General features: G+C 35.6%; 1 protein-coding gene across 9 annotated transcripts in view; it reads right to left on the reverse strand.

Moving 5' to 3' along the window:
* The window catches only part of Taok1 (TAO kinase 1), a 96,198-nt gene that overhangs the window by 30,542 nt on the left and 43,737 nt on the right, over window positions 1-21,919 (reverse strand). For 7 of the 9 annotated variants that reach the window (NM_144825.3, NM_001364134.1, NM_001364133.1 and 4 more), the window contains 10 exons: window positions 20,071-20,142; window positions 19,023-19,124; window positions 17,620-17,665; window positions 15,870-15,966; window positions 13,993-14,106; window positions 11,904-11,995; window positions 6,043-6,136; window positions 3,961-4,042; window positions 551-718; window positions 39-242 (listed from right to left, as the gene is read on the reverse strand). In NM_144825.3, coding sequence (NP_659074.2) covers window positions 39-242; window positions 551-718; window positions 3,961-4,042; window positions 6,043-6,136; window positions 11,904-11,995; window positions 13,993-14,106; window positions 15,870-15,966; window positions 17,620-17,665; window positions 19,023-19,124; window positions 20,071-20,142 — 1,071 coding nt within the window. The remainder of the gene's footprint in view (window positions 1-38; window positions 243-550; window positions 719-3,960; window positions 4,043-6,042; window positions 6,137-11,903; window positions 11,996-13,992; window positions 14,107-15,869; window positions 15,967-17,619; window positions 17,666-19,022; window positions 19,125-20,070; window positions 20,143-21,919) is intronic. The other 2 variants (XM_006532960.3, XM_030245838.1) reach the window with 1 other exon arrangement.

Below are 21,919 nucleotides of genomic sequence, written 5' to 3' on the forward strand. Positions count from 1 at the left end.
GACAAATCTTTTTAATTAAAAGAAATGGAAACACTCACAGGTTTTAAGTGGATGACAGAACTGTTAGACATCACTGTATGGTCTCCCTCCATCATGTCTAGCTCACTCTTGTCATCTGATGCATCTGGAAGACTATTAACACTGCTGCTTTGACTGCTGGCACTGATAGACATACTAGGGATAGACTGATTGCTTCCAACACTATTCACTGTTCCTGTTCGGCCAACACCATGATCTTGCTCCTAAGGAAAAAGACCAATAGATTAAAATATCAAAATCTTTTCTCAACTAAGAGTAAAGTAGAAGAGAAACCTGACAAACACAAACAGATTTTTTTAGTAAAAGACTTCTGGTAGCCTTTACTAAAGAGGGTGGATAGAAAAAAATTTATAATAACTAGATTAAAGACTTTTGTTTGTAACTAGAATTTTAAAGAATCAATGATAAGAGCAAAGTAGATTAGAACGAGTAACATAAAAGGTATTCTGGGCAAGTACTGTAAGAAATCAATAAAATTAAACTCAAATTTGTGTCACTTTTAGGTATATACCTCCTCTTCTTCCTGTGCTTCTACCGCTGGCCCATTATGTGCCTCCTGGAAAAGGAGTTTCTTCATCTTTCGATACTGCAGATTGTCCAGCTCTCTTACTGCATCCTTTGTCCTTTGAATAAGATCTATTAACACTGTTTCAGGGCGCTCTCGAAGAACAAACATGTGCTAGAAGGACAGAAAATAAAAATAGGTTACTTTTTTCTCCTAGTTAGTTCAAGTATATTCCTTTTTCATAACCTATAATTATGATAGATTCATACAAGCTACAACTATGCAATTTTATTATATCTATGACTTTTGATACTTAGAAAGTAGTAACTTCTACAGTCAACTTGTGCCTAAATAGTCTTGAATAAAATCCTCATCAGGAGCCAGGCGTGGTGGCGCACGCCTTTGATCCCAGCACTTGGGAGGCAGAGGCAGGTGGATTTGAGTTCAAGGCCAGCCTGGTCTACAGAGTGAGTTCTAGGACAGCCAAGGCTACAGAGAGAAACCTTGTCTTTTGGGGGGGTGGGGAGGGGAATCCTCACCAGAATATTTTTAGTTGGCCAGTGAAAATACAGTTGAAATTATTAAAACCTATACATACTTAAAAATGTCACTACTGATTATAAACTATGCTTGATCTAAGTAGGAAAACTTACTGACAATAAATTAATAAGTAACTAGAACTTAGACATTATGGGTTTCTTTTTCTTGAGATGAGGTTTCACTATGACAGCCAATACTGGTTTTGAACTTATGATCCTTCTACTGCTGAAATACAGGTATAAACAAACAGTCGTACCCAGACTATTAAAATGTGCTGACAGTGTGAGTGCTCAGTTGGTCAGGCTTTTATATCTGAGACCATAGGTGACTTTTCCTTGGAACTAAACAGGAATTATTGTTTTTCTATATACTGTAATTGCTTGCAAGTAATATTATCAAATGTATGTATGATATACGTATATGTATGCCCAGATATTTGTTGTAGGTTTAATTTAGCTGGTATTAGTGAAAAACATTTACCTGTTTTGAAATTCTAAAAGATTAATATAAAATTAGTTCATGAGTCTTGTTGAAACAATTCCTAACTAGAGTCAAATTCTCATTATTGCTTAGTCAATATGTTTTTAATAATTTTTATCTGTATTTACTGACAATGTATTTTGCATACATGTGTCTTGTGCAGCATGTGCATGAAGTGCCCTATTAAACCAGAAGAGGGTGTCATATGCCCCAGGACTGAAAGTATAAACAATTGTGGGTGCTAGAAATCAAACTTGGGTCCTCTGGAAGAGGAGCCAGTATTCTTGATCACTGACTGACCCATTTCTTTTTCTTTTTTTTGACCCATTTCTTCAGCATAAAATCAAGAGATTTGAAAAGAGCCAGGGATGTAGTTCAATTGGTATTTGTCTAAGATCATGAAGTCCTACTAAATCCCAGTAGAGCACATAGTACTTGGGATATAGAGGCAGGAAAATCAGTGATTTAGAGATCATTCTCAACTACAAAGCAAAATATCAAGACCAATCTGGGATACATGAGATTCCATCTCAAAAAACAAACAAACAAACACAAAAAACCTTTAAGTACTACAATAAGTGGTAGTGCACACTTTTAATCCCAACACTGGAGAGGCAGAGACAGGAGGACCTTTGTGAGTTCAAGGCCACCATGGTATATGTGTCAAGTTCCAGGCAAGTCAAGGCATAGTGAGACCTTGTGTCAAAACAAAACACTACATTAAATTTAGTAAAACTATTATATTACTACCAGTGCAATTAAATTAAATGGTTAACACTAAAATTAAACACTTGAGAATAGCCAGCTAAAAATAGAAAAAGAGAATCTATATTTTTAATTTTAACACCGTATATAACATTTGTGTGTGTGTCAGGGGGTGCAAACACAGGTCAGAAGACAACCTGTGAGAGCCAGTTCTCTCCTTCTACCATAATAAGTTCCATAGATAGAACTCAGGTCTTAAGGCTTGGTGTAAATGCCTTTATTTACTAAGTTACCTTGTCAACCCAAAACCACCCCATGTTTGTAATATTTCATTGCTAAATGAGCTAGAGTTGGACCTCAAAATCCATAACACGCTGGAATTGACTACAAATGGAGGAAGATCAGTAGTACTTGGTAGCTTCTAGCCTACCTGAGATGCTGCCTCTGAAAAATAGCCCACTCCCCAAAACACACATACACACACACACACACACACACACACACACACACACATCCTTAGAAATTTTTAAAACAAAATGCAGTATTTAAGGTAAAGTTACCAGGATTGGGGTGGGGTAGCTCAGTTGGAAAAATGCCCACCTTCTGTATTCAAACCCCTGAGTTCAATACTCAGAACCACAGATAAAAGTTGCCAAAAGATAAGATAAAAATACTAGTACTGGATGTGGTGGTTCACATGTCTAACCTTACACTCAGGAGGCAGAGGCAGTGTAATCTCTGTGGAGTTCAAGGTCAGGATATTAGATCACATTGATCCCAACTGGAAATCTTGTGGTGTGACTCGGCTAAGAGCTTTCTGTAAACAGGATTAAATAAACTCAACTCTAGGTCAAGAGACAGAGCAACCAACCAGTTGACATAAAGGGAGTGAGCATAAAGAAATGCAAAGAAGGACACTGATCTGAAGCGTGGAGAAGGAGAAAGCCTTTTTCCTTCTGGAATGCAGGTTGAAGAGGAAGGTTAGCGGGTGCTTTCTGTCTTTCAGAGCTAGCAGGTTTTCAACACAGTCTTTGGCTCCTGATTCTTCATTTGGTAAAATCAAACACCTGGGATTTTTTGTTTTTAGAAAACAAAGGCCTTGTAGTAGTAATTTCTAGAATAGTCATAGACACTGTCTCAAAAAAACAAAAATTAGTACTTAAATGGGTTGGGGAAAATAGCTGAGTGAGTATAATACATGCTTAATGTGTAGTCCTCCTATTTGAGTGCCAGGACCAAAAATAACACTTTCGAGACAGGGTTTCTCTGTGTAGCCCTGGCTGTCCTCGAACTCAGAAATCTACCTGCCTCTGCCTCCTGAGTCCTGGGATTAAAGCATATGCCAACACGCCCGGCTTCAAAAATAATAACGCTTTTAAGTTGTTATTTTATAATTACAAAGCCTCTATTACAGTTTTATTACTTATGTACACACACACACTAAAGTCATTCAGTTTTCACTTTCCACAATGTGGATTTCAGGGATTCAAAACAGGTTGTGAGGTTTGGCAACAAGCATCCTTACCTACTAAGCCATCTTACTGGCCCCAAATTTAGTATTTTAGTAAAAACTCTAACATAGTTAATCCTGATTGAGAAGGAAAAAAAAAAAAAGAAGAAGAAGAAGAAAAAACATTTTAATTAATTTCTTAAGGGATAAAAAAAAACAAAACAAAGTTTTACAAACTGACCTTTAAAAGTTCCTCTGATGTAGGGCGATCTTGAGGGATTTTCTGGAGGCAAGAATCTACAAAGTTTCGAAAATAATCAGACCTATTGTAAAGAAAGTATCAAGTGAACATATTGCTATTTCCTTTAAAAACACATCCAAAAAGGCAATGTCTACACACAGAAAGAAGAGTGGAGAAGAAATGATAATATGATTTCATCTAAAGTAAAATTAAATTATTTCATTCAAAGTTATCTAAAGCAACCAACAATTCTTTAACGTTATCCAAAAACAGACTGGCATAGAGCATTTAAAAACCCTAGGATAGGTGTACAGTGCATTGGCGGGGTGAGTACTTGGTTAGAATTCAAAAAGAAAACAAAATATCCTGTTCCTTCATATTTACCTATGAATAATCACCCAATATCAAGTTAAGAGGAGGAAACCCCAATCAGAGTTCTTTCCCAAATATAGTTTCCCAGTCTCTTCTGTTTTTAAGCCTCTTCTTATTTACACACTTTGGATTGTTTTCTATAGAGCATAATTTAGGAAAACATTTGTATTCTCTACAGAAAAGAGGATTTCTCTTTTTTATATCTATTTTATTTATATAAGTACACTGCAGCTGTCTTCATATATACAAGAATAGGACATCAGATCCCATTACAGATAGTTGTGAACCACCATGTGGTTGCTGGGAATTGAACTCAGGACCTCTGGAAGAGCAGTCAGTGCTCTTAACCACAGAGCCATTTCTCCAGCCGGAAAGAGGATTTTGGGGGGGGGGGGGTAGTTGAGAGACAAAGTTTCTCACTATAGTCCTGGAACGCACTCTATAGATCACAAGGGAGAAGAACATTTCTAAATGCCTAAGTATTTGCTGCTCTGACCAAAAGAATAAAACTTCCCCTAAATTTAGAAAACTGATAGATACTTTTAAAATATTAAAAGCCTGTAATGTGTCATAATAGCATTATTCATGGGAGCTCAGTGATTACATAATAATTAATCAACAGTTAATTCCAATATTCAAAAAGGACAACACATTTTTGTTGCTTTTTGAGATAGGGTTTCACAATGTAGTCCAGGCTGGCTTTGAACTTGCAGCAATACTCCTGCCTCCCAAACTCTGAGACTATAAAAAATGAGACCTGTTTTTGTTGCACAAATGGTCAAAAATGAGAGTTTACAAGTCTGAATAGACTTCATACATTATGTATAATGTTGGGACTGTTAAAGACTATGGGAACTCTCAGAGATGGACTAATATATATTATGAAATGAAAATGCAACTGAGGGGCAAGTTTAATTCTGAGAAAGGACAGAATAGTAATGACTTAACCCTATCAACTGGACAGGATTTAGAATCACCCTGGAAATATGCCTCTTAGTGAGTCTATGATGATGCTCCCAGAAAGTATTAACTGAGAAAGTCAGATGCTGAATGTAGGTTAGTAGATAGCACCAACCCATGGGCTGGGGTCCCAGAATGAATAAATGGGATGAATCAAGTGGTCCTCCAGCATCTAACTCTTTCCAATTCCTCCCTCAAAAAGTTACACGATGTAACCAGCTGCCTCCTGTTCCTACTACCATGCCTTCCACATCATGGTGGACTGTACACTCAAACTGTAATAAGCTCTCCTTAAGTTGCTTTTGTCAGGTACATTGCTACAGCAATGAGAAAAGTAACTAACGCATGATTTCTTCAATTCATAACAATTCTAGTCCAAAACGGTCAATCTCTTTTCCATATACTGTTTTACATGAAGTTTTATTAGTAATTAATACACCAGAAGAGAAATCAGAGCAACATGACTAACATATTTAGCTAGACATAATAATTTTGAAAGAAGAATTAAAACATTTTACTCATGTCTTTTACATGTCTATTTTTTAAACAGTTACAACAATCTATTCATTTTAATTACAAAATATTAATGCTTAAAAAGCTATTAAATTAGGAGGGTTATTTGTGTTCCTAAAACTAAAAGTAACCTTTCTTTTATTTATATAAAATTAAGTCATTTTGATAATGATTTATTATTGCATCAATATTTACAAACTTTTCAAAACATTAATCATATCTTATGGGAATACTCACCATTCATTAGATTGTAGTGTAGGGGATTCATTTTGGGCTATGTGATATAAGGCACTCATTGCATTCATATTAAATAAAGGAGGCTTCCTCTCGGCTGTAAAAGAGTGAAAATCTTTGTTAAAATGTGAATATATAAGGATACTTGTTGATCAAGCTTTTGTTTGTTTTTGTTTTTTGTTTTTTTGGGGTTTATTTTTTTGGTTTTTTTTTTTTTTTTTCAAGGCAGGGTTTCTCTTTGTAGCCCTGGCTGGCCTGGAACTCAGAAATCTGCCTGCCTCTGCCTCCCAAGTTCTGGGATTAAAGGCATGCACCACCACTGCCCAGCTTTTGTTTGTTTTTTAAGATTTATTTTTATTTATATAAGTACACTGTCACTGTCTTCAGACACATCAGAAGAGGGCATAGGATCCCATTATAGATGCTTTTGAGTCACCTTGTGGTTGCTGGGAATTGAACTCAGTATCTCTGGAAGAGCAGTCAGTACTCTTAATTTCTGAGCCATCTCTCCAGTCCTGTTGATCAAGTTTTTAAGAACATATTCTGAAAACAACTTTAAACTTAATAAAAAATTGGAGAAAGATCTTTTTGGTTTTGTGTTTTTTGAGATAGGGTCTCTCTGAATAGCCCTGATGTCCGCTTGGAGCTTGCTCTATAGACTAGGCTGGGCTTCACACCCCCAAAACCCACCTACCTCTGCCTCTCAGGAGTTGAGTTTGAAGGTGTGGACTACTATGCCTGACTATAAAGAACTTTACTGTATGAATGAAGTGAGAAGAAACTATTGCTCTAATGGCCCACCATCCCTAAACACTTCCATATACAAGAACATTTTCTTAAAAAACACACAGTATGTATTAATTTATGCCTCCTAATTATTAAATTATGCCACCTGTGAAAAAGACATTTGATACCAAACCCCACTGTTTTGTTCTAAAGCCCCAATAGTGCTCTATGTTGGTTTTTGTTTTTTTGATGTTTGGTTTTTTGAGACAGGGTTTCTCTTTGTAGATCTGGCTTTCTTGAACTTTCTCTGTATACCAGGCTGGCCTCAAACTCAAGAGATCCACCTGCCTCTGCCTTCTGAGTATTAAGATTAAAGACATGCACTGCCACCACCATTGCACAGCTACTATATTTAGCTTAATCATTTGTGTCTTCGGTTTACTAAGTTCTCAAATTTAGACCAAAAAAAAAATTCATATTCCCATATATTTTAGGGAGGGTACATGTGGTTATGCATTCCTTTGCACATGGACTGGTGTCTTCTTGTATTGCTTTCACCTTATTGTCCGAACACAGGGTCTTTTAGTGAACTAGAAACTCAACTGTCTGTGGCAAGTTCTAGGTATTTGCCTGTTTCTCCCGTCCAGTGCTGGGATACTAGGCATGTGCAGCTATTCCTAGACACAGCATGCTAAGTACCAAGGATCTGTACTCAGATCATGTTTACAAAGCAAGTGCTCTTCTCCACAGAGGCATCTTCCCAGGCACTCTATTATCTTTTATTTTTATTGATAACTTTTAAATTACCTGTTTTTGTCTGTATACAAATGGGATACACACACACACACACACACACACACACATACACGAGTATTCTACAGAAATCAAAAAATGTTGGATTCCCAAAAGTAGTATGAGAGCTTTAACTGCTATTAGTATCTTAACTTTTAAAAATCAATACTAATTATTACTTCTCAGTCATAGTTCTTCCCTTTGGTTTTGTTTTTTAGACGATGTCTCACTCCCCAGCCCAAGCTGTCCTGGAAACTCATCATGTATGGCCAGCCTGGTTCTAAACCATGGTAGGTTCTACCTACCTTCAGCTTCCTAAACTTTGGGATTATAAATGTAAGCTATCACACTTGGCTTCTTTCACTCCTTTATTTATTTATTTATTTATTTATTTATTATATATAAGTACGCTGTAGCTGTCTTCAGACACCCCAGAAGAGAGCATTAGATTTCATTATAAATGGTTGTGAACCACCATGTGGTTGCTAGGATTTGAACTCAGGACCTTCAGAAGAGCAGTCAGTGCTCTTAACCGCTGAGCCATCTCTCTAGCCCCTCTTTCACTCCTAATATTAGAGATTTGTATCCTCTTTTTCGAACCTAAATTAAATGAAATTTATCAATTTTAAATGATCTTCATAAAGAATTAGACTTTCTATTTTTTCAATTTTCTGCTTAAATGAGTCTATACTTTGACCTTTGTTTATTATTATGTTTTCTGTTTGAGTTTAGATTATTCCCATTTCTATGCTCTAAAAGGTGAAAGTTAGGGGAAATGATTCACTAGATGAAAGCACCATACCTGATGACCTGAGTTAAATCCCCAAAACCCACATAAGTAGAGAAAAGACTCTCCCAGAGCTATCCTTTGACAGAACAAATGTGTGCAGACAACCACTGATACCAGATGTTATCAGATCCCCTGGTGCTGGAATTACAAGTAGTTCTAAGACATATGATGTGAGGAGGCGAAGAATTGAGGTCTGGTTCTCAATAAAAACACCAAGGGCTCTTAAGAGCTAAGTTAACTCTCTGGCCCAATTTTACATATTCTCAATGGACAAAATTGAAGAACACATGCATAAACCTAAGAGATATACAAAACACAATTATATTTCTTTCTACATTATTATTGAAAATAATAGGTGAGTGTGGTGGTGGATGGCTTTAATTCCAGCACTCAGGAGGCAGACTCAGGCAGCTTGGTCTACACAGTAAATAAACTTCAGGATAGTCAGAACTACATAGACACTGTCTGAAAAAAACAAACAGATAACAAAAACCAAAGGAAAATATCTCAGTATTCCATCTCAAATTCCAATCCCCAACCACAGTATTTGTTATTCTAAACTTTAACAATGATCAATCTCATTCCTGTCACCTCCTCCTTCCCTTTCTCTTCTCTCCATCTTATTAGTCTCATTCTTCAGGGCAGGCTTACCTAGAAATTATGCCACTCCTCTTAGCTCAGCCTCCCAAGTGCTTGACTATAGGCATAAACCAGCATACCAAGCTTTTAATGTTTACTTGATAGCTGCTTTTAAATGTAACCATGGTATTGTGCTACACTCTGCCAATCCTCCATTGCATTCCAAACACAGTGAGAATAACTTTTCCTTGTCTGACACCTCAACCGAGCCAGTTCTCTTCTCTACTGTGAGGAACACCTCATTGGGAAAATTCTCATCATTTTTATTAGGCTCTACCATTATACTTGGTTAACCTAAAATATGAATTGCCTCTATGGCCGCTAAATCTATACTTCCCTATCTCCCTTGACTCCTAATAAATCTAAGCCATCTCCAGAAATGAATGTTTTAATAAATCTACTGGATCTTTTTGATCTCCACACTGGACTCTTCATCAATTTCCGATCTCACACACTATGTTACAGGAACTCACTACTACATTCATTTGAGCATGACATCCACAATACTACGTTAGTATGGTTGGTTCACTGGCTAGGAGTATCTCACAAAGTACCATAAGACTAGTACCATAAAAAAAGAGGTAAGGACCACTGAATGAAATGAATGAAAGAATAAAATCCATTTACATTATTAATGAGGTCATCAATTTGGAAGATTCAACTGACCTCTCCTATTCTTTTCTCTTCTGGGTTTTGTAGTATAGAACAGGCTCAAACCTGCTATGAAGCTAAGGATAACTTTGAATTTCTGATCATCCTGTCTCATTATTAGTTTTATATGGTTCTGGGGAATCAAACCCAGAGCTTCATTCTAGGCAGAAATTCTACCTACAGAGCTGAATATCCAGTACTTCAACTGATATTTCTAGTAAAAAACAAACAAACAAATAAACACATACACTTTTTTCTTTAGGCTGGGCATGGTGATGCATACCTTTAATCCCAACACTTAGGAGGCAGAGGCAGGAGAACCTCTGTGAGTTCCAGGCAAGCCTTGTGTACATAATGAGATCCAAAATATTTTTTTGAATTGAATATATCCCTATGTAACCCAGAATGATTTACACATCACTATATAAGCCAAATTAAAATCCTCCTAAACCTTCCACCCAAACGCTGGTACCAATATGTGCTATCAGGACTTGTCTTGATCTCAAAAACTGTTTATTTAGTCATTCATTCATTTATAAGAATCTCATGTAGCTCAATTTAGGTTCTAAATCACCATGCAGCTCAGGATGACCCTGAATTCCTGATTCTCTTGAGTAATGAAATTATAGAGATATTCTGCCATACCTGGTTATCAAACCCAAGACTTCATGAGTTCTATCAACCAAATTACACCTCCATCATCTCAAATTCTTTTGAGTTATTACCTAAATTTCATCTAAACAAAAAACTTATTTAATTGTTATTATTATTATTTTTTTTTATAAGACGGGTTCATGCTTTGTAGTATTAGTTAGCCTGGAATTCACTCCCACTATGTAGACCAAGCTGATCTCAAACTCACAGAAATTTGTTCCCAGTGCTGGGATTAATAAAGTCATAGTGGCAAATGCCCAGCCTTTTTTTTTTTTTTTAATTAAATTTCAGGTCTTATTTCTTATTATCTTGTATGTGTGCTTTCCGAACTCCAAACTGAACTGCATGTCTATAACCACTATGGTTTCACTTGAATTAAGTCTGGCTTATTGTGTTTTAAAAAGAAAGAAATTAACAACAAAAAGAAAGCCTAACAACATTTTTCACTGCTCAAGTACACCAGAAATTAAACAAAGGGACATATGCATGCTGGACACGCACGTGACCAGCTATTCCCCTAGTCTTTTGAGTTCTGTTTTGGTTTGGTTTATAGCTTGTAGCTACAGGGTTTCTCTCTCTACATAGCCCTTGCTGTCCTAGAATTCACTTTGTAGACCAGGCTGGCCTCAAACTAAAAGATCCACCTGCCACTGCCTCCTAAGTGCTAGGATTAAAGGTATGGGAGGTTTTGATTTGTTTTGGTTTTGATGGTTGTTCCAGGTATTACTCAATTTCCCAAGCCACTTTGAATTCAGTATCTTGTCAAGCAGACCTTTAATGTGCAAGCCTCCTGACTCAGTCTCTACAGTAATAGTAGTTAGAGCCTATCCAACCAGGGCAAAAATGCACATCCAACTTCTAATCTTAAAAGCAACTTATATAGTAGTAAATAATTCATGATTTAAAAACCTTCTATAGATAATAAATGTGGATTAGGTGTATGCTAAGTGTTAAACATTAATCAACATCAGTCATTGAAATTTAAGACCACAGTGAAGAAAGATTTTAGAGCTAACTTAACAGTATGTATTTAACCTAATACATACTACATTAATATAAAAACTAGCAGACAATCAAAGCAAAAGCTTTAAGTAATTTATTTTTCCCCTTAAATCTAGGGCTGAAAAGATGGCTCAGTGGATAAGAGAACTGGTTGCTCTTCCAGAAGATCTGAGTTCAATTCCCAAAATTCAAATGGAGGTACAAAACTATCTGCAACTATAGCTCCAGAGGATCCAACACCCGCTTCTCTGGTCTCCCTAGACACCAGGCATTCATATGGTACTCAGACATACATGCAGATAAAAAATACCCATACATATATAATAAATAATTAAAAATGGAAATCTAAGATAAAAACATAATTTAACATATTAATTGAAATAAAACACTGAATCAAAACTTAATTCAGCTAGGTATGGTGACATGAATTTTTTATTCTTAACTTTCAGGAGGCAGCGGCAGATGAAGCTCTATGAATCAGGCCATCCTGGCCAGAGCAAGTTGTAGGCCAGCCAAGGCTACACAGTGAGATCCTGTTTCAAAAAAAACAAAAAAACAAAAAACAAAACACCAAAAAAGTTAATCCCTAATAATAAAAACCAATGCTCACCTAATTCAATACACGTTATTCCAAGAGACCATACATCAACTTTGCCATCATACTGTCCTTCATCCATGGCTAAAATTACTTCTGGGGCCATCCTAAAACATACAATAAATATTCAATCAACTTAAAGTTTGAGACTTTAAGTTCCATCAACATAAACAACATTGATTTGAATCCCAGGCAACATTTATAACCATAAAAATTGTTACAGTAAGAAACAAATTAAAAGGTAGATATGTATTTATCAGTGTTCAGAAAACACGAGACCCATTCACACCATTTGTCACAATCATGTAACAGCATTTCAAAAAGACCATCCCAGAGCGGGGTTATATTACAAAATTCTAATATTTCTTTTAAGTACTAAATTTTACCATGAGCAACAAACACTGTCAGTTTTTAGGTTTTTGTTTTTGTTTTTCTACCTGAAATGCAAAGGAAGACACAAGGCCTATCCATAAAACTGAAACCTAACCTTTAATGTTTCTTTTAGAAATTGGACAGTCGGGCTAGAAAGATGGCTCAGCAGTTAAGAGCTCTTCCAAAGGTCCTGAATTCAATTCCCAGCAACAACATGGTAGCTTACAACCATCTGTAATGCCACCTTCTGGTGTGTCTGAAGACTGCGACAATGTATGCACATACATAAAATAAATAAATCTTAAAAAAAAAGAAATTGGACAGTCACAAAATTTCTCTCTAGTATGCTTTTGAGACTTTACATCCCAGAGTAATGTTACCACTGTAGGAAGTCTTTCCTTTAAAAAAATATAGATTTCAAACATAGATAAGAAAGGATGCAGGGCTAGAGACGTGGCTCAGCAGTTAAGAGCACTGGCTGCTCTTCCAGAGGTCCTGAGTACAATTCCCAGCAACCACATGGTGGCTCACAACCATCTGTAATGGGATCTGATGCCCTCTTCTGGTGTGTCTGAAGACAGCTACAGTATACTCATAAATAAAATAAATAAATCTTACAGAAAAAAAAAAAAAAAAAACTGGAAAGGAAAGGAAAGAGGATGTAGTAGAACAAAGGTACTATTTCCAGAATATACAAAGATAGCACATGGAAGTTTAACTAACTAAAATATTATTTCCTACATATTTTCATTTCCAGATACATATGAAATTATTCCTAGTCCAGAGCAGACAATAGCTAGAATTTTGTAAAAGTAACTGGATAGAAAGAAATAAGAGTATGGAGGGCAGAACTAACCCTGTGGTAAGGTTACTGGGTAACTGGGAAGAAAGATCTAATCACACTTCTATTTTTATATACACAAGCAGAAAATTAAAAACAGCAAAACTCCTCCAATTCAACTACCAGTCTATGTAATGACTGATACAAAGTAAATGTGTTTTCATAAAACAGAAGCAAAAAGACCAGGGATGCCTGTTGTTTCAAACCAATAAGGAGCAACGTGAGAAACTGTCTGCTGCAGCAGATATGACAAAACAGCATTAAGCACTTGCCGTTCCTCTAGAACCTCAGTTTGGTTCCTAACACCCACATCAGAAGGCTCTTCTCTCTATCACCTGCAACTCCAGCTCCAAGAGATCTGACACCCTCTTCTGGTCTACAAGATCACCCAATACATGTGGCTTACATTCAAAGATACAAACTTCAAAATTTATTTTAAAAAGAAAATTTAAAGAAATTTTGTTACAGTTTATATGGCATGTCTATTTCCTCTATTTGAATATTAGCCATGTTTCACACCCATACCTAATATATAATACACAGAAATAGTAGTAAAGTAAATTTGGAAAGAATAAAAAGATGAATGAAAAAGGAAAAGACAAAAAAGCAGTTACAAAGGCAAACCTGCAAATCTATATTTAAAATTAAGTATAAAAATGGTAGTTTAAGTAGCCGGGCGTGGTGTCGCAAGCCTTTAATCCCAGCACTTGGGAGGCAGAGGCAGGCGGATTTCGAGGCCAGCCTGGTCTACAGAGTGAGTTCCAGGACAGCCAGGACTATCTCAAAAAACCAAAAAAACAAACAAACAAAAAAAAAATGGTAGCTTATTTTCAGGAAAATATTATCTTAGAAAGTATAATCACCATCAATACAAGATAAAACTATTCTTACCAATATGGTGTTCCCACAAAAGAATTGGCAGGGGAAGCCATGGAAGCAGATCCAAAGTCAGCAAGTTTCACTTGGCCTGGTTCTGTCAGAAGGATATTTCCTGCTTTGATATCTCTGGTTTAAGGAACACAGAAAATTATTCAACTTTCCTTCATTAGAATATATTTAAAATTATAAAAAAAAATAAAAATACTATAAGAATGAAAATAAAAAGTAATCAAGTACCACAATAATTTCTCATCGTAATAATTAATATTAGACAATAAAAACAGAATTCAAGTATAAATATGCTAACAATAGAATAGTTAACAAAGCAATAAAAAAGGTCAACTGTATTACACTGCGTATTTTTGAGCTTGTTTATGACTATGAACAAGCGCTTTGAATTCATAAGATTTCTATACTTCCCCTAAAGGAAATGTTAAAACATTTTTCTTTAGAAAAGGAAAAATAGTCAAGAATCTTCCAAACTTAGTTTGTAACAAACCAATGACTCACTCCATTTCTCAAATTTCAGTTTCCAATTAAACATGAAAACTGAAGGACATGGGTACTATACTATCAATGGTCCCAAGTTCACATTCAAATTTACTTTTCTGAATAAGTAAACACCCTATCCAAACTAAGCTAAGGTATATGGACTTTTACACAATGGGACTATATGTCCCATAGGTGATAGAATACCTACTTAACTTTTTATATATAAATAAATGTATAAATAAGTAAACAAATAATTATACATGTATTTATTCATTTTTACATTTATTTATTTAAAATGTAGGGGTGCTTGGTCTGCATATACACCTGCACCCCAGAAGAGGGCATCAGGTCCCTTTATAGATGGTTGTGAGCTACCATGTGGTTGCTGGGAATTGAACTCAGAACCTCTGGAAGAGCAACCAGTGTTCTCAACCACTGAGCCATCTCATCAGCCCCCTATTTCACTTTATAAAACTTAAAATAGAAAAAGCATTTACAAGACTTATACATTCTCATACATGTAATACTAAGTATAATACACTTTGTGAATGGGAAAGCACTTTCTCCCTGTGATTGTGTGTGTAGTGCTGGAGATTCGCAGGACGTATGCATAGGTGGTACTTTGGAGATAAGAAAATACATTCTAATTCCAATTTGGCCACTGCCTCACTTGCTACTATAGGGATTTCTCTTGGGTTTCACTTATGCTCATCTAAAAATAACGACAATCCATTAACTCAAAATGACCTGACCGCCTAGTTTAATGTTTACTGCCTGGATCACATACACCATTTTTTAAATGCTAGTATCTATGAGAAACAGACAAAACTAAAACTAGATTATAGAACGGCTTAACTCTAATGACAATATAACTTTATCAAAATGATTAGGAGTTTATGTTCAGAATTAAAAAGGTTTTGGTCCATGTCATGGAATCAATGAAACAAATCTGCCATTATTAGTTATCAGGAAAAAAAGATCTGTTAAATTCAAGCTCTAATCTATTTGGCCTTGCAATCTTAAAGAAATTATAGTCACAAATTAGAGCATTAATTGTACAAGAAGACAAACTTTATTATCCTGAATATCCCTTCCAGTTTGCAAACTAGGTAAACAAACTACAGTTAAGATCCATAAAATACATGCGCTTTAGGAAATATAACAACACACACAGACAAGAGAAACAACTTGTTTTATTCTAAACAGATCAAGTATATACTGTGTTCTTTCTAATATGTGAACGATCTAAATAATTTACTATATATATTTATTATATATATATATGTATACTATTTGGCTAAAGTAAACAAAAACATCAAAGACATTCAACTCTGTAAAAGTAATAAATTCAACAATCCATTTGGTTGTCAGTATATGATAAGTTTTGTGTCACTTACCTATGGATCATGGTATGAGAATGTAAATAAGCTAGTCCCTGGAGAGCACCATGTGTAATTGCTGCTATTTCCACTTCTTGTAATGGCTTTTTATGAACTGAAAGTAGAAATTTATTTGAAAATAATCACACAGAATATTTTTGTTTTAAAAATATATAAAGATGGGTTAGTGGGTAAACTGCAAGCTTCAGGATAAGAGTTGAATGCCCTGAACCTACATAGTGGAAGAGAATCAACTCCTTGAAGTTACCCTCTGGCTTCCACACATACACTGTGGTGTACATGCACACAATGCACACAGCACATATCCATAAAAAATAAATACAAAAATAATCTTAGTTTTAAAATATGTATGAATATAAAAACTGACACATTGTTATTTGTATAGTATGCGTGCATGGTATGTGTGTGCACCAGTGTATGTATGGTCAAAGAACAACACTGATCCTCACCTCCTACCTTGTTTGAAGTAGAGTCTCTTTGGTATTTGCTTTGCTTTTTTTGTTTGTTTTTTTTCAAGACAGGGTTTCTCTGTATAGTCCTGGCTGTCCTGGAACTCACTTTGTAGACCAGGCTGGCCTCGAACTCAGAAATCCACCTGCCTCTGCCTCCCAAGTGCTGGGATTAAAGGCGTGCGCCACTACCGCCCGGCGGTATTTGCTTTTCTACATATGCTAGGCTAGCTAGTCCACAAGCCTCTTTTCTTTGCTTCTATCTCCCTGTGGCACACTGGAATTACTGAAGCACACTACCATGCCTAACTTAAGTTCTGAGGATCTGATCTCAGGTCCTAATGTTTGTGCAGCAATTGCTTATTCACTGAGCTATTTTCCCAACCCATACAAGGGTTACTTTTTAAAAAGCAGACATTCAGCAAGACAGTTTCCATGGTGATAAAACAAGGCCATTAAATTTTATAACTAGTATACATTTATGACAAGTGTTAATATGTACTAATCAGCCAAATGTTCCTCTAAGCTTAACAATATTGAACAATTAACTTGATGACTGTAAAAGAAAGTAACAAGATAGTCCCCTCTATTTTTAACTTTTATTAACAATAACGGATCAAACTGAATGACAAAAAAATTCAGAAAAATGCATACAAAGTTTCAATGAGAGAAAATTTGTCTATTTTTTAAGCATACCAAATTTCATGTGAAGAAAATGGAAAAGGCTAGGGATTTTTTACTTTCTGCCAAATTTTATATTTAGCTAGTATTAATATTGTTTAAATAAACTAACTGAATTATTATTTTTTCTAATACTTTAATAAACAATAACTAGAGCCAGAGAAAGTAGCAGGATACAGAAGAAGGTATTCTGTGTGTTGAAGGCCATCTGAGTTTACGTAGTGAGTTTCAGGGAATCCAAGTTAACATAGAGAGACCCTGTCTCAAAATTAATCTATCCATTTTTACTTTTAGGTTATTTTTTGAGACAGGGTTTCTTTGTGTAGCCTTAGAACCCTGTCTCAAATTTTATTTTTATTTATTTACTTATTTTTGGCATTTTTGAGGCAGGTTTCTGTGCAGTCCTGGCTATTTTGGAACTTGCTCTGTAAAACAGGTTCGCCTCAAATTCAAGAGATCTACCTCTACATCCTGGCTTCAAAGTAAAAAATATTAGCAATATTTTTTTCATAATACTGTTAATATTATTATGATAGTACTATGTTATAATGTGTTTTATAATATGTTATGTTAAATATTGTTAATATTTTACAATAATGACAATAGGGGTAGCTTACCTTCTAATAAATCTGAAGCAGATCCTAAACAATATTCCATTACAAGCTGCACAGGAAGAAAAATTATAAATACATTAAAATATATTTCAAATACTTATCTCTTAGAGAAACATATGAAGTCAAGAAGACAGTCTCATTCATTCTAAAGGAAAACAAACTTTAGCTATCATCTTTTTCTTTTTTTTTGGTTTTTCGAGACAGGGTTTCTCTGTGTAACCCTAGCTGTCCTGGAACTCACTGTGTATACCAGGCTGGCCTCGAACTCGGAAATCCGCCTGTCTCTGCCTCCCAAGTGCTGGATGGCGTGCACCACCACTGCCCAGCTAGCATCTACTTTTTACAGTAGGTTGTATATTGAGTAGTTTGTTAAACTTATAAAAAATTACGCGAAAGACGCATGATGACACATGCCAATATTCCAAGTAATTGGGATGCCAAGGAAGAAAATCTAATGCTAGCATAGACTACATACAGTGAGTTCCAGGACAGCCTAGGCTACATAGCAAGATCCTATCTTAAAACTATCCAAAAAATGTAAGCCAATGGTATTTGTCTTTCAATACCTGTGATGGTTTGTATATCCTTGGACCAGGGAGTGGCACCATCTAAAGGTGTGGCCTTGTTGGAATAGGTGTGACCTAGTTGGAATGGGTGTGTCACTGTGGGTGTGGGTATAAGATCCTCACCCTAGTTGCCTGGAAGTCAGTCTTCCACTAGCAGCCTTTGGATGAAGACGTAGAACTCTCAACTCTGCCTGTGCCATGACAGCCTGGATGCTGCCATGCTCCCACCTTGATGATAATGGACTGAACCTCTGAACCTGTAAGCCAGCCCCAATTAAATGTTGGTTTTTATAAGACTTTCCTTGGTCGTGGTGTCTGTTCACAGCAGTAAAACCCTAACTAAGACAATATGTTAACATGAAACCAATTATAAGCTGTGTATTGTATATATACCTTGCTATATAATATAAATACATTTATAATTATATAATTACACCTATAATTAATCTACTTCTTATAATACAAGTCATAATTCTCTCCTTTTTAGCCAAGGAATCCTGTCATCCCAAATTTCACTAGGATGTTTCAAAACTTCACCAGGATCTTTGTACTTAAATACTAACACACATTTATTTCAAAAAGATATGTTCACTTTCATTCTCAAATAATGGTACTACTCTTAAGATGTTATTCCTGAAGGTATGAATGAACTCTGGAGAAAAGGTCTTGCATGTTTTTCTTCTCTGTTAAGAGCTGTAGAAATGAAGTCCCTTCTCTCCCAGGATGAGCTAATGTCTCAGGTGTGCATGCGTCCTAATATAATTAGTCGGAGACATTTTGAATTAAGTCATGCAAAACCAAAAACAACTAATTTACACCAAGAAGAGAATAAATACCAACCCATGCTGTGTGTTCACGTAAATAGCAGCCTTTGTATTCTATACTGTTGGGATGTTTTATTCTTTGTAGAAACTTGACTTCCTTAATAATATCCTGCCATTTCTATGTGGAGGGAGAAAAAAAAAAAAAAACAGGAGGAAGAATTATGAACAGCTGATAACAATACATAAGAAAAAACTAATTACTATAAAAAAAAGATTAGAACATACAACTTTATGATCTATATGTGAAATGCCAAAATAAAGTTTAAATGAATTATACTCAGCTTGTTGCTTAATACGACACAAAATATTTAAGGACAAACTTCAGTTTAATAATAGACATAATCAATGGATCCTAAGTTTTATAACCAAACGCTCTCTGAAATTAAAAGCACTTGTTGCTCTTCCAGAAAACCTGAGTTCAAATCTTAGTACACATATGGCAGCTCATAACTATCTTTAACTGCAGTTATAGGAGATCTACCTTTTTCTGGCCTTCAAAGGCACCAGATGTATACAAGGTATACATACATACATACATACATACATACATACATACATACATACATACATACATACAGGCAAACACTCTTGTACATAAAATAGAAATAAATCTTAAATTATATCAAGCAAATTGATAATTATATAACACATGGGTATCCTTTCCCTCAGAAGTCCAACATTTTCTTTAAATATGATTACTTTAAAATTATTAGTTAAAACTAATTTATTAAATTCTTGAACATTTCATAAAATGTACTTTGATCATATTAACCCCCACCCTAAACCCACATTCAACCTACCTCCCTCCCTATCCTATCCTCTTTCTTGCTTTAAAACCCATCTATCTGGGGAGTGGTGGCACATGCCTTTAATCTCAGTACTAAAGAGGCAAGATCAGATGGAACTCTGAATTCAAGGCCAAAGGCCAGCCTAGTCTACAAAGTTAAATTCCAGGACACTCAGGGCTACACAGAAAAATTCTGTCTCTAAAATAAACAAAGCAACAAACACACCAACCAGTATATTTTCCTAACATGCTAAAAACATGTATATAATTAACCTACCTCAGTAGACTGCTTTCCACTATAAGACATTTTCTTGATGGCCACCACTTCATTAGTACGCACATCTCGTGCCTTAAAAGGAAAAACAAAGAAAGAATCATTATAAAACAGAAACTAACAGATTGAATCTGAGACATTATTTCTTTAAAAATAAAGGTGCATTAACTAGTTCAAAAAACATCAAAATTTCCTTTAGCAGCAAAAGAACAGGGAAGATGTGAGTCAAAAGAAATTAAACAGGAGTCTGAGGATCTAATAACAACTCAGAGCTATAGTTAATAAAAATTTCACTACAAATTTTTGTTAAGTAACTGTCAGCTGCTCTTGTCACATACAAAAGTCACTCTGTAAGGTAACAAACAGGGCTAGAGAACTAGAGAGATGGCTTCATGGTTAAGAGTGCTTGGGGCTGGAGTTCAATTCCCAGTAAACATAACGGCAACTAACAACCACCTGTAACTCCAGTTCTGTGAGATTCGTATTTCTTTGGCTTCCACATACATGGTGTACATAAATGTATGCAGGCAACACACCCATACTCAGAAAATAAAAATGGATAAAACAAAACAAGGTGGACGGCTCCTGAAATAGATCTCTGGTCTTTACACATAAAGATGCACCTGCACACACATGGAGGGAGGTGGGGAGGTGGGGGGAGTGGGAAGGGGAGTTATCTTTTGATATATATATAAAAGGGAAGAAAGCCAGGTGGTGGTGGCATATGCCTTTAATCCCTTTTTAGGCAGAGGGAGGTAAATCTCTGAGTTAATGCCAGTGTGGTCTACACAGCAAGGTTTAGGACGGCAAGGGCTACACAGGAAAACCCTGTCTTAGGGGGGAAATAGAGGAAGAAGAGCTGTCTCATAAGAATGCAATATGAACCTACAACTAAAACCTATTAAAGTTATACACCAATTTAATTTATAAATAAAAACAGGAAGACTCTAAAATTAAACTAAGTTTTATAGCACATGGGGATGCAGATATGGCTCAGTAAGTTAAGTCATTCGCCAAACATGATAACCTGGTTTAATCCCTGAGACCCACAACAAGGAAAGAGAAAACAGACTTCTACAAGTTGTCCTCTGACTTCCAAGGTCCTTCCTCAACAAAGTAAATAAATGTAAAGAAGTATTGCTTACCCTGGATTATATATCATGACAGGAATTAGCAGGATAAAATATAAACACAGAATTTGATACTGGGAAAATATTTCATAATTTTGTCTTAGTTGTTTTGAGACCAGGCTTCACTATGTAGCCTTGGCTGTAGTTTGCTATGTAGCTAGCTATGTAGACCTGGTTAGCCTCAATCTCAGAGATCTATCTGCCTCTGCCTCCTGAGTGCTGGGATCAAAGGTGTGCGCCACCACATATAAACTTAAAGGCTGAAAGTTTAGAAAAGATTACTTCAAAATCATCCCTACTGTAAGGAAAGCCAACATTTAAAAAACCAAAATTAGAAAAGTAAGTCTTAATAAGAACAAATCACATCTAGGCTTGGAGTATATTTTTGTTTATTATTTTCGTTGGTTTTGTTTTTTTACAGTCTTTAAATATATATATGCAGGCTAGCCTTAAATTCACTAATATATCCTATACTGGACTCCTATTTGAAATGTTCCTACCTCAGTTTCCTGAATACTGATACTGAGGTGTTTATAACTATGGCTGGCTTATCCCTATACCATATTTACCTATCATTCTATTTTACCTTCTCTAAGCAACAATACACCTGTCCTATGATTGAAGCTTTGCCTATGTGGACATCTAATTTAAAAGGAACCACATATGGACTTTTGTCGTTATACTTAATAAAACATTTCAAAGTTCATGACTAATGATACTGA

Source organism: Mus musculus, chromosome 11, assembly GCF_000001635.26.
Source record: "Mus musculus strain C57BL/6J chromosome 11, GRCm38.p6 C57BL/6J".
Taxonomy (NCBI): Eukaryota; Metazoa; Chordata; class Mammalia; order Rodentia; family Muridae; genus Mus; species Mus musculus.